Below are 16,117 nucleotides of genomic sequence, written 5' to 3'. Positions count from 1 at the left end.
TATATCCAGTTCGGATCCTCAACCAAAGATCATGGAAGATTTCGTTTACTCTGGTGCTCAGAAGACTAATACCTGATATGTGTGTGTAGGAATAAGTTGTACTGTGTTTAGGGGCATAATAATCCCCTGTACAACTTTGTGTGTTTATTTCAAACTCTAGTCAATAGTCATACATTTTCTTTGGTTATTTTTATATTAACATGTGTATAGATAATACATCAGTGATGAACATGTTCTTAAAATATAGACTATATTCAGTGAACTCAATCAGTGACACTTTACCTTTGGACATTTTCATTTTGGCAGTATAAAGTTTAACGTAATTGACAAATGTATGTACATCAATCTTAAGGGGGAGAAGATGTTATATCCGGAACTTTATGTGGTTCATTTGGTTGGTTTTGTTACTACTGTTAACCGCGTATGAATATCTGATAATAAAAGTAGTTCACAATGGCTGCGCTGTGTTGATACCATGTGCGTACATGTACTCGGGAAATACACGTAAACAACACAACACTATCCAGTTTAGCAATAAATATGGGTGGGTGTAAATGTAGTCCGGGACATATGTCCCGGGACATATGTCCCGCGATGTCCGATATTGATATTCGCCGATTTAACGTTTTATGTCAGTGTTTCTTTAAATATCTTACTAAATGTGTTTTAAGACAATCACCAAGTGTCTTCATTGTGAATTTGGTGTATGAAAATTGCCTATATATTTAGTAAATGGCTTTTATTTATTCTTGAGGGTGTAGAAGTAGTCCCGAAAAATTTACGAAGTAAACGCATTTCCGGTTTTTGTTTTCGCCTTGTTTATGCATAAAACATTTATAACTTTATGTATTGTGTCTTATTGATAATCATAAGACATCCTTATTTGTGGGTATTTTGTCTGATTAAACAAATTAATCTGATAAACGCTTTTTAAACCCATTTTTCCCTCGGGACATCGCAGCTAATTGGGATATTAATAAAAGAACCGGACTGAGATGAAAACATTAAATCCGCATTCAGGTGAGGGCTGGTAATAAGGCAGTATATATCATTAATATTTATAATATAATATATCACTTTTTTACAAACTCAAAATAATCTAACAGCAATGTTAACGTACATGTATTACATAGAAGTTAAATGTAATGTAATTTATACATTATATCGTGGAAGGATAAATAAAATTGATATAGCATGGGGGTTGTTAGCCGTAAGTTAATAAGACGTGTAAAGAGTGTCTAATTTAATTACGTTGTCAAGTTCTTGCTACATATAACTGGAAAATCAACAAGCATATTGTTCGCACATTTTAATTTTCAATAATGGTGGGGACAAACTTCGGCACCCAATGACGTTAAAGAATTTGACCATTCAATTTCAATGCTCACCATTTTCATATGTGTGTATAATTTTGTATTATAATTGATTTTGGTTAATTTAGAGAAGGGGTGGTGACCAACCTTTGTCAGCCAAAGAAAAACAGCTATGGTTATCAACTTACTTCTCATCGTTAAATCATGTGCGCGCTTCTGCATTTGAATAATTATTTTAGACGATCATTAACCTTGATAGCAACTCTCATTTAATGTCAATAATGAGTAAAACCATGTATATTGATTAATAGTAATCATAGGCGTAGCTTGGGTTCGAATATTACCGAGGCAGGGGGTCTGGGGGGGGGGGGGGGGCACAGCCCCCCAGAAGCTATCGACATTTTAACAACGTAAAAGGTGTTTTTTTTTTTTTTACCGAGGCAGCTGCCTCGGTTGCCTCAATGGAAGCTACGCCACTGGTAATGCTAGAATTTAGTATTTACCTTACACACTTTTAATGATATTGAAGAGAAAATTTCAAATATTTATATTCATATTCGTATTTGTAAATACTTGGTCTTTTTATTATTTATTTACTTATTATTACTTATAATATTTTGAATATAATTATAATCAAACTTCCTTACTAAACGTACTCTTCAAAACATTTGCCTAGCTATTCATAAAACGGGTTCAAACTGTCACCTTGTTCCGGTTTTATTTTTACACTCTTTCGTATCGGATCAACCATCGAAGCGATGTCCCACAGAAAGAAGGACGAGCATTCATATAACAAGTGGAATATTGAATAAATCTTTTTGTTATGATATCAAACAATATCCAAGCAAAACCAACAGCCAAATAAAACACATTAAAATCTTTATTTTAATTATTAACAAGTCGAAAACAAAAACCGGAAATGCGTTTTCTTCGTAAAATCTTCGGGACTACTTTTACATCATAAAGAATAAATAAAAGCCATTTATTAAATAATTAGGCAATTTTCATACACCAAATTCACAATGAAGACACTTGGGGATTGTCTTAAAACACATTTAGTAAGATATTTAAAGAAATACTAACACAAAACGTTAAATCGGCGAATATCAATATCGGAGATCGCGGGACATATGTCCCGGACTACATTTACACCCACCCAATAAATATTTCGGCAAACTTCCCTTAGATCGAATCGGCCGAGGTGATCCGAAATAGAAACTTCTAGTCTCGATCATCAAGATGTTTGTATAAACATCCACAGTGGGAAGGATACTAAAAAATCTGGATGACCGAGACTAGAAAAACTTCGAAAACGCGAAAACGTGCATCCTACGAAAGCTCCTTAATGCACTGGTTAATTTTAGTATTTTCTTTTTAGGAACAACATAACAAGATATCAGTTTAGACAAAGGATATGTGCGATTTGATTTTACCGCCTTCTCCACAGTGGTATTGTAGTAAAGTTATAGATTTCAACAGAAAAGGCGTTTTGGTATTCGGGGCTAGACATGATGTGTTTGTTTTGGATGCATCCAGTGTCCCTCCGATCTACAAAGCGCAGTGTTGTCTTCACAAAGAGCGAATTTCATCATTAGCTCTGAATGAGAACAACATTTGTTGCAGTGCCTCTGAAGATGGTAAAGTGAAAGTGTGGAATATTGACAACACCAAGGAGGCTATAGAAGAGCATAGTCAACATAGTGTTAGTTTTACCATCTTTACACGCAATTTATTAGAACCTAATGTGTAATATGCTTACGGTGCTACCGTTTGAGCGAGAGCACAGCTACATATATATTATATAATGTTCAGGGTTTTAATGAGGTTCAATATACACCTATTTACTGGCTATGAGGACAATAGCAAGTTGATTGTCTCCCAAGACAGCAACTATTTCCTGAGGCACAGTCAAGGGAAATAGTTGCTGTTGAGGGAGACAATCAACTTGCTATTGTCCTCATAGCCAGTAAATAGTTGTTTTATTATACCAAAGTAGACTTTACTTGTGTCAGAATGTATACCAAAGTGAAGTAAACTAACATTCGGCATTAGATGGAATCGACCGAGGTGATCCGAGTGATAAACTAAATTAGATTTATCAAATTTAGACCTCACAGAAAATAAAACGCGGGAAAATATAGCGTCTGGTAAATAGTTTTGAGACTATTTCCCTAGGGCAGATAGTTCAGAAACTATTTCACGGCTAGCGTTATCCAGAAGAAATAGCAAATTTATTCACCTAACATTTATATAACAAAAACATTCTGAGGTATAATAATTCAAACTATTTAATTATTTACCAAATACTCCATACATGAATGGGATTGGGCAGCAGAAACACTTAACAGCCTATTTTAGCTCTTTCCCAGGTCTTAATGTTAAATCATGAGGAATTAAAGTCACGTTCCAGTAATAGGTTTTATTGCTAGATTTAGATCACTCTGAAATATGCCTCATGTAATGAAGGGTTCTAAATTACCTCGTGTCAGTAAGTCCGAGACCAGCGAAAGAACATTAGAATGTGTTTGAAAGATTTATATATTATATTTATTATTGATATAAAGTCTCTTTTATCGAGGTGAAATTAAGAAATAACTCCAAACCCTTTTGAAATATTTAGACCGTATCATCGGTCCTCTTCAGTTGTGTTTATCTGTCATAGCAACTTAACGCAAGACTATATACACTAAAGTACTATGATGTCACAGTGGGTATTACAATTAAAAATTAACGTCATAGTTGATATTGTGCTAAAAAAAAAAAAAATTTGAGAAAGGTAAGAGTCAATAAAATTCACAGTAGTGGACACATCCTCAAATGTGAATATGTGTACAATTAAGGTAGCAACGGATAGCAACTGCGTGATCAGTAAAAATTGTGTTTTCAAGTGAATTTATTTTCCAGAATTTCTACTCCGTCATAGAATAGTTGAAAAACAAAAAGGGGTTCTGAAAGTGTCTTGTGGCTAAAATCAGACATAGTTTAGATTAGGAATAGTATACATCAATATCTGTAATAATGGTAGATCAAATGTTTCATCCATGTGGTACAATCTTCAAAAATCTTCTTTACTCATGGACATCAAGCAGACACTGTCAAACTGTTTGCATCAGCATGATTATAATAAGCAATGAATCCTCTACCGAAATTGTGGAATTCATGACCCCTGAGTTTAGTGTTCAGGGTTGGGGCTAAGTTGATCATGTTTTGAAAATGCATTATATCTTAGAAAAAATCTTCTCTCCTTTGATTTACTTTGACCTTGTGACCTTGACCATGGAGTTTGACTTACTTTTGAAAGATATGACCTAATCAATATCAGGTAGAGCTTTCATATTTTGAATATAGATATGGCAAGACATTTTTCCCAATTTCAAGCAAATGTTGCTATTTTTCCCAATGCGCCGGTTTCGAGATACGTCCGAGTTATTTCCCATTGGAGAACTCTCATACATAGTACGGCACGAAACAACGTGTTTACACGCGGGAGTGGGACAATATTCATCACTGCATAAGTGAATGTGCTCAGTAAGTTGCTCAAACGTAGTTTCATCACCCGAATTTGACTGATACACGAACTTAAGTAAATGATAAGTATTCAGGGAGTAATTAAATACATGAAATTCTTATTATATCATGTTATTTCGTTGCTCGTACGTATCATACCAAGCAAGGATATTACTTGCAAATATGACTTTATTTTTTTTATGATTCCACCTTAGTAAAACATTAATTTCGATAGTATTTTGTATTTCCTACATTTACATGTTTAAAGAGAAGCCGCTTTTATTACATTTTATCGTCTTCCTCACTGACAATAGGTCCACTCTGTCCCACTTAGGCATTCAAAGTTTCACTAAATGCATTTCCTACACAGAAGAGTTCTCATCTCGAAACTGGCATATTGGAAAGGCCCTGGCCCTTGAAATCAAGACCTTAAAAAATCCCTGGTGAATTCATGTTCACTTGTGTCGTGACCATTTGGGACCACAATATGAGCAATGTGGCCCATGGGCATCTTGTATAAACCATGAATTAATAATGTTATAGTGTGAACGAATTTGAAATCAATACTTTGATTTCTTTTAGAGTAAAATTGGCTGTATAGGTTGGTCCTGTGGGAATTGTCCCATAGTGGTTAGTGGAGACGACCGTGGTCTGATTGTGTGCTGGCAGTTTCAAGAGAACAGGACATTGTCTTACTGTCCAGAGTCTGCTGCCATTGTCTGCCTTGTGTGTTCAGATCTGAATGAAACACAGGTGGCTGTAGGGTAAGTTATTTACTTGCAGTACTGGTTTGTGTATTTTCAGACTCATGCATGTACACTGTCACCTCAATATATTGCCACCTCTTATATCCCCACCCTCACATACCAGCACTTAAATATGTAGAACTTCCTAACATACTATAAACCAGCTACAATGCCTATTACCATCTGCCACCGATTTTCAGGTACTAAAGGTCAAACTACATTTATATATTCCTTGATAACAATGCCATCACACTGGAACTAAAAGCCATAATTATGAATGAAGTAATTGAGCAGTCTGTGTGTAATTTGCGGTGAATTGTGGCAAAATATATATTCAAATTAATATCTTTTGACTGACATAGAGAATTAAAGTTATCCAAAAATTGTTGAACAATAGGACATTGCCAAATTAAATGAAAGATTGTTTCCTCCACTTATTCACAAAAAGTACATAGATTTGTATTGGCTTTACATATTTTATGCATGAAACTATTGGTAGTTAAGATATGATGATTAAGTCTGTATTGAAACCATTGCAATTTGATATCCTTTGTCACCAGGAATGAATGATAGTAAATCTCTTTCCATTGTACACAGAGCTTCAGATAATTTTTTACCACAAAGAGTATTTACCCCCTGATTTTCAAATCATTGAGTATTTTGCTTTTCAGAAAAAGTCAAAAGAGTATTTTGTTAATTTACTGATTATCTTTGCTGTTTTGCCACTAATACAGAATTCGATCACTTAATCTAAATATGACAGATATTATGTGACCGAGTGTCTGGCATATTAAAATTTAATACCTCAACAATAAATTTCAAAATCCCAATGACAATGAAGACTTTATAATAAAAAGAACTTCAAAGAATTTTCACCCGTAAACATACAATCATTTATTGTACCACAGGGTCTTCTTATCCATTTTGTTCTCAATCTATATATAACATACAAATTGAGAAAAAATGGATAAGAATCCCCTGTGATTGTACAGTATTGAAATTTTTTTTATAAACACCAAACAAACAACAAAACTATTTGTCATATTGTAAATTAAACTGTTATAACCGAGAAACTAAAAGCATTTTAAACCAAACAATATCAGTTTCAAAGTCTAAAGTTTTTGTGACTTTCTATAGCATTTTTTAAAATTTAGATGAACCTAATACTGCCCATATATATTTTAGCACTTTGTTTTCACTGCAAATTACTGTCGGATTCCCCTCACCTTGTACCGTTAACCAAGAATTGGTTTTATTCCATCTGTGTAAAACGAGTGCATGTGTGACGGAAGTCGGTAAATAAATGCGTGACTCCCATTCTTGCAAATACTTTCAAATAGTTTAGCGAGACAATGCTGCAGGAGCAACATTTCAGTAAAAAGTTAGTAAGTTTAACAGAAGAAATATATATCATTTGTCCGGTACCATTTTCTGTGCCATTAATCAATCATTTACAATTGATAATGTAAGGTTTTATGTGCTTTCGATCGCACCTTACCTGTTTATTTAAGAAAGAAGTATAACAATTAGGCTTATACAGTTGTGTATTGAGTTACCTCTACGCATGACTTTAGGAGTGTAAAGCGTATTTACATTCGCAAATGCGTAATTGTACGCCTGATTTTAAACTTTAATGCGTATTTGGTAAAATTTAATGAGTATTTACGCTGATACGCACCTTATCTGGAGTTCTGGTACATCATTATTTCAAAATATCTAGCCCACTTTTCCTTACCCTTAATTTGTTTTGAAGATTATCTAGTGACAAAAAATTGCTATTTTCATCTAATAGGTCCAGTACATTTGTCATGCCTTTTTGATACCAAGACTTATAGAAGACATTTTTGTTTGTTTTTCAGTTTTGAAATGTTTAATATGCCATAAAGGTTGGCTGATGTATTCATGCCAATTTTAATTTTAGCATTACATGTATCTTGGATTTTTCTAAAAGCATTGAAAGTATCTTTCCAAAATTTATTTTGTGCATACTCATTTAAAATGTTGAGTAGGCTGCCCCCCCCTCCCTACTACAATTACCTGCTGGGCTCCCCCCAGGTACTTGCTCATCCTGCTAGTATCTACCCCAGGGTGAATTATTCAGGTACTTATTAGTTAGATTACAATTGCTTGCTTGGATCTTCCACAGGAACCTGTACTACCCTGCTGGGCTCCCCCTAGGGTAAGGTATTAGGTCGAGTAGCCCCAAGAAGCCACTAAATAACATTGCCAAAATCACTTACACACAAGCACAAAAATGTGTGTGTTCAAATTTGATTGACTGATATTTGATAATCTGTAAATATCTTTTGAATGTCAGAGAAAAATGGAATGATATTGACATCATAGATACATGCTACAAAAACTTAGAATGTAAGATGATTGGTTATGCTGAAGCACAATGGCACCACTTTATAGATAGGATGACATTTGAGGAACATTCATGATTGTTCCTGTTACAATTAGAACAAGGTATGTTTCAAATAAAAATGAAAATATAAAATTGACACATCAAAAATGCAGCGTAATAGAAATTGAAATCCTTGTTAATTTCCATCGTTCCCACCCACTGACCTGTCATTTTTCATGAACTGAGAAATGAGTTGTGGGGAAATTAGCACATTGGAACTCCAAAGGGTTATCACAGAAAAAAATAGTTAGAAATTTGAACAATAAAATGCTTTCTTTGTTGTTTCATTGGATGATGAAGGTAGCTATACTAAGCATTACAGAAAAAAATTACACAGGTTATGTAAATTTTTTCTGCAATGATTGCTACCATCATCACCGAATGAATCAACAAAAAAAGACATCTTATTATTTATATTTTTATGTTTTGTTTTAAAATATAAACTAGATTTAAGTACTGAATTATATATCATATGGTTGACTCATTCGTTACGTTAAATGGAACAGCCAATGCACCCTTTGACCTTGATGACGCTCCATATTTGGTAATGATTACACAGACAGGTGGTACTAAAAACCGGATCAAACTAGTTTGCAACAAACATAAATTCACTGTCATAGATGAAAGCAATGTCAATTTTGAAAGAAATTCTAGTAGAGAAGAAAAGATTCAGTGAATATTGCTATAAAGTTTGAACTCTGGTGATATATTGGGAAATAGAATTCTGAAGATATAAAGGAAAAGCAGTTGATGAATCCATATTTTTCAGCATATATACTGTACATGTAAAACTTTTAATCTGCTTACAGGTATAAAACAGGCGTGATTTTGATCCTAGACATCAGAGAATGGAAGGAGGTGCATGTATCACAAAGGTTAAGAGGACATGATGAGGATGTGTTGTCTTTGGCCTGGTGTCCAGTTCCAGGAGAAGATTTCAAAACCTACAAAGAACTTGACAATCCTGATGATCTGTCCCCTAATGGTAATGAAGTACATGTGCTTTTAGAATGAAGAAGAAATCTTCTTTAGTATGATGAAAAATTACTCACAGAGATGTTGGTATATTTATTTCACAAGCCTGTACAGTGGAACCCCGTTATAACGTCCCCCCTTTATTACGTTAGTCCGCATATTACGTTGGAATTTCAAAGCACAAAACCATTTCTTAACAAACCTATATAAAATAGACCTCGTTATTACGTTGTCCCAAGATGCCGGGACTCGGTATTACGTTGTAAAAATTCCGACCAAAACATAATAAACCCCTAATTATTCAATAGTGATTCTCAAAATAATAAGCCATTCACACCTTGACTGCCTGAGGCAGTCACCACATAAATTTCCTGGTCTGTTTGGGGATTAGAGACGCTTGACTGGTCATGCTTCGATAGATCTAGCGACATCAGTACAGGTGAATACCCCATATCGAAGCCAGTCATAAACAATTAAATCAGCGTTTTTTTTCTACCCACTGGTACCGGTACTGGTTCAATTGGGGAAAAATAGCGTCAAAATCGAACAAATTGGGAATTTTCTACCAATGTATCGGCAAATGATTTTAACTAAAAGAAAAGAACAAAACAAGAAGTGTTCATCTCTTTACAAACCTTTTATGGTAATATTTGCTGTTGTGAAACATAACGAATCATCGTAGGCTCGTTTTAGAATCGTCGTAGCTGTACAAAATGTGCGTATTACCATGATATGTACTTTCGATTTAATACCGGAAGTGAACATTTTAGTTAACTCGTACAACGTTTCAGACTTAAGTAAATTACGATGTCAGCGGTCTATTTTTCGGCAAGTGAATTGGAAATTTTTAGTCTCAAAATTGGGAAAAATTAACGGTTTTTGGCATTGGGAATGGTACCATTTATTGGTACCAGTTATGTAAGGGCTATTCCAGAAATAAATATATGGGGGGGTCGGGAGGCACCTTTTGTATATACCAAGCACCCATAAAAAAAAATAAAAAATTACCCCATGACCCATCAAATTAATAAACTCATTTTACAATGACCCATCTAATAAAAAAAAACAAAACTAACCAGACCCACCACAAAAATATTTTTAAAAATGAAAACGGTACAAATCTCGCAAGGTTTTCGGGACAAACATTCTAGTCAATGACGAGGTAATGCCTGTGCGACATTGTATCACAGTAGTTCTGAAGAAACGATGTCACATCAACAATCAAAGGCATCTATGGCGGGAATGTTGGAAAGATTGGGAGTCCAAACGATGCTATTATCATGAAAGGGGTATGGATATGTTTTTCCACGAATCGTTCGTCTTCTAATGGAGCCTGCGCCCGGAGGCCTCTATATCACCATCACACTGACTGATAAATATAACGCATCGGTACCCTCGTATATATCAACTAAGGTTTGCCTATTTTTATTAGAAAACGGAATACCTATTGGTTTCAAAATATTCCCAAAATCTATGCACTGTAAACTGTAATAATCTTCAGAACAGAGTTCGCCGCCATCACGTCCAAAGGGACCCTACTAAACGCGCCTCTAATTTGAAGAGTGCCGTAATGGAAAGTTATGCGCTGCAAAGAGCGACAACTCGAATAGTTCTATGTTACTTCCGATTTCCGATTTCGAAAGCAGCATTTTGAAAGCACGTTTTCAATTTTCCCTCCGACGTTTTGTAACCAACACGACAAGAGCGACAATAAAAATATTCTGAAAACTCAACACCCACGTGGCACAAAATAAAACAATAGAAACTACCCACTACCCATTATAAATATTTTTTTAACAGTCCAACCACGGACCAATTAAAATATGAAAAAATATGACCACCCACACAAAAAAATATCATTTGCCGCCCGACCCCCCCATTTGATCATTTCTGGAACAGCCCTAAGGAAAAAACCGCTGTAAATAATGTTTATTTAGAAGTTGTACTCTATGAATTTTACTTCATTTTTCATAATCAAAGAAATAATTTCTCAACCACATGCATGTTCAGCATCGTGTGATTACCTTCGCTATTAAAACTCTATTTACGAACAGATTTGGTACCAAACATGAAGGACAAAATTTATCGTAGCAATCTTAAAACAGCTTGAGTAACTGCTTGGACATAGGTGACTAAAGGAACTGTGCAATTCAAAAATTGTCCATTGTTTGGACTTACAGCTTGGGTGTTCGTAAATCTCGTCCATGCATACATCGATCAAACTGTTCAGTCTTATCGGCCGATTCGTGCACGGCATTTACCTCAGTGAACATTCTAAAATCCCTTGATGTGCACGTGATTTTAGTGCCATCATTTAGTGTTATAAATGAAATCTTCGTTCATCATTATATTTTTTATGTGGATTGCGCTTAAGGTATCACACCGGTAATTATTTTCACTATATATTACTATAGAGGAAAAAAAAATCATTAAAAATCAGTTTACAGAATTGATGCCGAATAACGCAGTCAGAAACGTTCTATGTTACCTATCTCGTCTGCCGACACCAGAAAAACAACACCCAACGTGCCATTTTTGAAAATAAATTACCTGCAAACAAGACTACCCTCAAATCCACGTGTTTTTTTTTTTACATGTGTGTAAACAACCGGAGTGCACCTCAGGAAGTAGCTTCAGCTACCAACATTAAATAGTTCCTTTGTATACACTTGGTTATTTCTACAAATTACACAAAATTTCCTAATCAGGGGTACAAAAATTAAGAGAAAAGAAGAAGAGGAAATGAGAAAAATTGCGCAAGGAAAAAATTATTTCTTTAAATATATGGAACTACAATTGACTAAGTCATTTTGATTGGACAATACGCAAGATGGTAAATACCGAGTTATCGGAACTCTCTTGTAAAGAAGTCCGGAAAAGCGTGTCGATCTTGGGCAGTTTTGTTTATTCAAACATGGCATCGGAAGACGATTTAACCTGTGCATTCCACAATTAAAAGCATTTTTAAATGAAAGGTGTGTGAAACGTCTGGGTACAGGGAAAATGAACTCCTGAATTTAACTCGCGAAGCTATATGTTTTGACGCAAGCTCTCTCAGCTTTGGGAATTTCCTGGCTGACAGCAGTGGGGAAAAATCCACCTAATTTCCATTAAAATCTTTCATTTGTGGATATATTTCTGCGTATTAGGTTTCTTTCTTGAATCATTACTACAGTTTACTGCAATGCAATGATAGTGCACCATTGTTAAAATCAGGTGAATCGATCACGACAAAAGTTGCAGAACTGGTATTATTTACCAAGATGCCCAAATTCTCGCATACTCTGGGTCTCACGAGACTTTGAAAGGGAAAAATAAAATTTAAAACCAAGACGGAAAAAGTAGTCGTGATCTTGCGTATTACCGGTGTGATACCTTCAATTGTTCTCCGTGTTTATCGTTGGTGAGAAAAGTGTGTAAGTGTTGGGTATCATGTGCGTTTTGTGTCTGTAGTTTTGTTGTTTTTTGGGTGGGATTTTTTTTTATTGTGTTGTGTATTGTGTAATAAGAGAACTTAATAAAAATGATGTTTTTTTTTTTTTATATATATATGAATGTTGAATACGAACCGGATTAGTATGTACCTATATTTGTAATCAACTCCTCTTACAGCATTTATTTGACATCCTTCAGACCTTGTAAAGCTGGTATGAAAGCATTGAAGTTGTGCATATGTCTTTTTGGACATTTTTCGAAAAATTTATATGTACATGATGTAGTTGAACTTTGTCATTTTTAGCTCACCTGAGCTGAAAGCTCAAGTGAGCTTTTCTGACTGCCTATTGTCCATCATCTGTCTGTCTGTAAACTTTTCACATTTTGACTTCTTCTGCAGAACCACTGGGCCTATTCCAACCAAACTTAGCCCAAAGCATCCTTGGGTGAAGGGCTTTCAAGTTTATGCCCCCTTCAAAGGGGAGATAATTACAAAAAAGCAAATATAGGGTGGGGTCATTTAAAAACCTTTTTCTCAAGAACCACTGAGCCAGAGGAGCTGAAATTTACATGAAAGCTTCCTGACATAGTGCAGATTCAAGTTTGTACAAATCATGGCCCCAGGGGGTAGGTTGGGGCCACAATAGGGGATCAAAGTTTTACAAGGGATTAAATACATAAAATCTTTAAAAATCTTCTTTTCAAGAACCACTGAGCTGGGAAAATACAAATTTAAATGAAAGCTTCCTGATTTAGTGTAGATTCAACTTTGTTCAAATCATGGCCTTCGGGGGTACATTGGGGCCACAGTAAGGGATCAAAGTTTCACATGGGAATAAATAGGGAAAATCTACAAAAATCTTCTTCTCAAGAACCACTGGGCCTGAAGAGCTGAGATTTACATGAAAGCTTCCTGACATAGTGCAGATTCAACTTTGTTCAAATCATGACCCTTGGGGGTAGGATGGGGCCCACAATAGGGGATCAAAGTTTTACATGCGAATATTTAGGTAAAATCTTTGAAAATCTTCTTAAGAAGCACTGGGCTGGGATAATACAAAGAACATGACCCACGAACCATGAGAAATGGCCTAGCCTGGTATATTGATAATTTCCGTATATAATAATCTTTGGGATATAGGCTTTCTAGAAATGTCTTTCTTTTTTTCATATATTCTATACTTTTTTGTTACTATGACGTTGAATATTGTGGTATTCAATGTTAAAAAATTAACATTTCGGGATACACGTCACAACAATAAACCACCAATGACCATGTACAATGTACATGAACCTATAAATTTCTGAATATATCAAGTCATATGCACTCAAATAGCTAGAATGGCTTATTCAATGATCATAATAAGCATTTTTGACCAAATTTGGGAAATAGAAAATAATAAAAAATATTTTGGAAATGATGTTCAAAGTCTCATGATTGTTCAACTTTACTTTTAAATTATTTTTACTTGAATTTTAAAATACTGAAATAAGAAGAAGAATAAATATAGTATGTAGTCTATTTACATGGTGAAAGAAGTGAATCATTGGAACAATTCTGTTTCATATCATATTCCATAGTTTGTTTTTTGTTTTTTTTGGTATTAAAACGACCGAGTATCGATATCAGTGGTAACGAAATAAGTTGACACCGCGTCTAGTCGAAACATGTTTAATTTGAATTTACTCGGAATTACACGTTCTACGAGCATTTGCTGTGAAACCTGATTAAAGGAAAAGTACTGTAGACACCTAATAGTAAGTATCAAATGATCTTTTTTGTTACATGTACATGTAGATTCCATAGCGTGAATAATAACAACACAACACCGATACAGGGGATCAGAGTCAGTATATTATTGACTCTAAAAATACAATTTGAGAAATGATACTATATAAATTTTACTGTATTTATCTTTATCAATAATTGTATATTCCTATACATATTAATCATGTAAAGATACTGAGGTCTTTTAACCAACAATTTTAAATGTTTGTGCAATACATTATTGACTGACAGAACGTAATTCATGAGCTGTGATCTAAAAATCTTTCAGGCATTAATATAGATTTGAATAGAATTACATCTAGATACATATTTGAAATAGAATATATCCTAAGGCTCCTGTAGTTTTAAATTGTTTGGATTATCTTGCATTTACATGTAATGTATACATGCTTGTAAATGCCACAGAATGAGAAATAATCTAAATTAACCTATTTTCATAATGTTCCCAAAATAGAAGTATCATGTAGATCTATACAGGAAATAACATTTACAAATCATGTTTGTTGTTTGTTATTTGCCAGTTAAGTATCATAATGATAATACTAGTAGTTTATAATAAGTAATTATTCTGCTAAAATCAAATACCCTTTTTATTGTCAACAAATACATCACTGGTAGAAAGGTTATAAAGCTTTTATCTAGCACAAGTTTCCATATTCTACAGATTTACATATGTCAGCAAGTCCTCAAAAGCAGCTTTAAGGGTTCCCAGGAGATTCTGATGCTCACTGTTAGTTAGACTTTCACTGTTGTCAAAATCCAACTTTATTTTCTCTTTTCTCAAAACTTTAGCTCTCAAAAACTTGATTGATTAATTGTGTCACTCCTGTTTTGTTGAACATGGTGTTGTCAGCAATAGGTTCAAGTTCTTCTATGTCTTGTTGTAGGTGATTTGTACAGAAGCGAGCCCCGGCAGGAATGATGGCCTCTTTTGAAATGAAGATGTCATGCCTTACTCCTACTGGGACTACAACTAACTTTGGACCTGGTCACTTGCAGATACAACATGAACTGTGCCCTCTTGATGTACATGGGAATGGGAGTGATACAGAAGGGGTACTAATTGAAAGAACTACTGCTGCTGGTGATGGTTCTGGACTGTCTTGAATCTGTGGCCTAACGAACTTGATATTCTTCTGTTTAATATGGGAGTAACACACACACTCTGGCATCTATTGCACAGAAAATCATGATCAGATGGTGCCCTCCCTATCAGAGTGGTGATCACTGTCCTATATTTCTTTGAAATCCTGGATCTGTGTTTTGGTTTTACTCTCCATGGACAGTTGAAACAGAGAAAGAATTTGGGATCACTCCTTGGCATATCTGAAATATTTATGTCATATACATGTAATTGAAATTATACAATTTGTGTTGGATGAAAATCTTATCTTCATGTTAAAACCCATAAGCCTAGGTTATTTTTCCTAAAATCTAATTATAAATCAATTAACTTGTTAATTAATGCTTGGTGAATCAATTAATAAATTGTATTAAAAAACTTGGAATTATTTTTTTCCACTAATAAACTGAAAATGTGTATCTTCAAATGTTTTGTTGATTAATGTCAGTGTGAAATATAGAGGGGGTATGGGGTTTACAACAATGTATATTACATGGTTAATTTATTTCTATATGTATTCCATGAAAATTTCTGTGGAAACGAGGAAGTTATTTATATTCGGTCTTTCCTATCCCGGGGTAGGAAAGACCGAATATAAATAACCCCCTCGTTTCCACGGAAATTAAGTCCACGAGAGCCTGAAATCTCCCAACCTGGGTCTGTTTAATGGACCCTTCCAAAGTCCTTTTTTAAGGAAAAAGTAAACCATTTTCCTAATCCAAAAAGAAAACTGGTGCAAAAACCAGCACATCTCCATACATGAAATAATATAGATAATAGAAAAATTATCAGTAGTATTGTAATACATTTGTGGGGTGGTGG

At 34.6% G+C, this 16,117-nt stretch overlaps 1 protein-coding gene across 1 annotated transcript in view; it reads left to right on the top strand.

Moving 5' to 3' along the window:
• Positions 1-2,544: 2,544 nt before the first annotated feature.
• LOC125682083 (gem-associated protein 5-like) overlaps positions 2,545-16,117 on the top strand; it is a 311,122-nt gene continuing 297,549 nt past the window's right edge. Inside the window, exons 1-3 of the mRNA XM_048922476.2 lie at positions 2,545-3,015; positions 5,403-5,584; positions 8,783-8,958. Coding sequence (XP_048778433.2) covers positions 2,728-3,015; positions 5,403-5,584; positions 8,783-8,958 — 646 coding nt within the window. The 5' untranslated portion in view covers positions 2,545-2,727. The remainder of the gene's footprint in view (positions 3,016-5,402; positions 5,585-8,782; positions 8,959-16,117) is intronic.

Source organism: Ostrea edulis, chromosome 2 (genome assembly GCF_947568905.1).
Source record: "Ostrea edulis chromosome 2, xbOstEdul1.1, whole genome shotgun sequence".
Lineage (NCBI taxonomy): Eukaryota > Metazoa > Mollusca > Bivalvia > Ostreida > Ostreidae > Ostrea > Ostrea edulis.
Note: the sequence above shows the minus strand (reverse complement) of the source record. Positions and strands in the feature narration are given on the sequence as shown.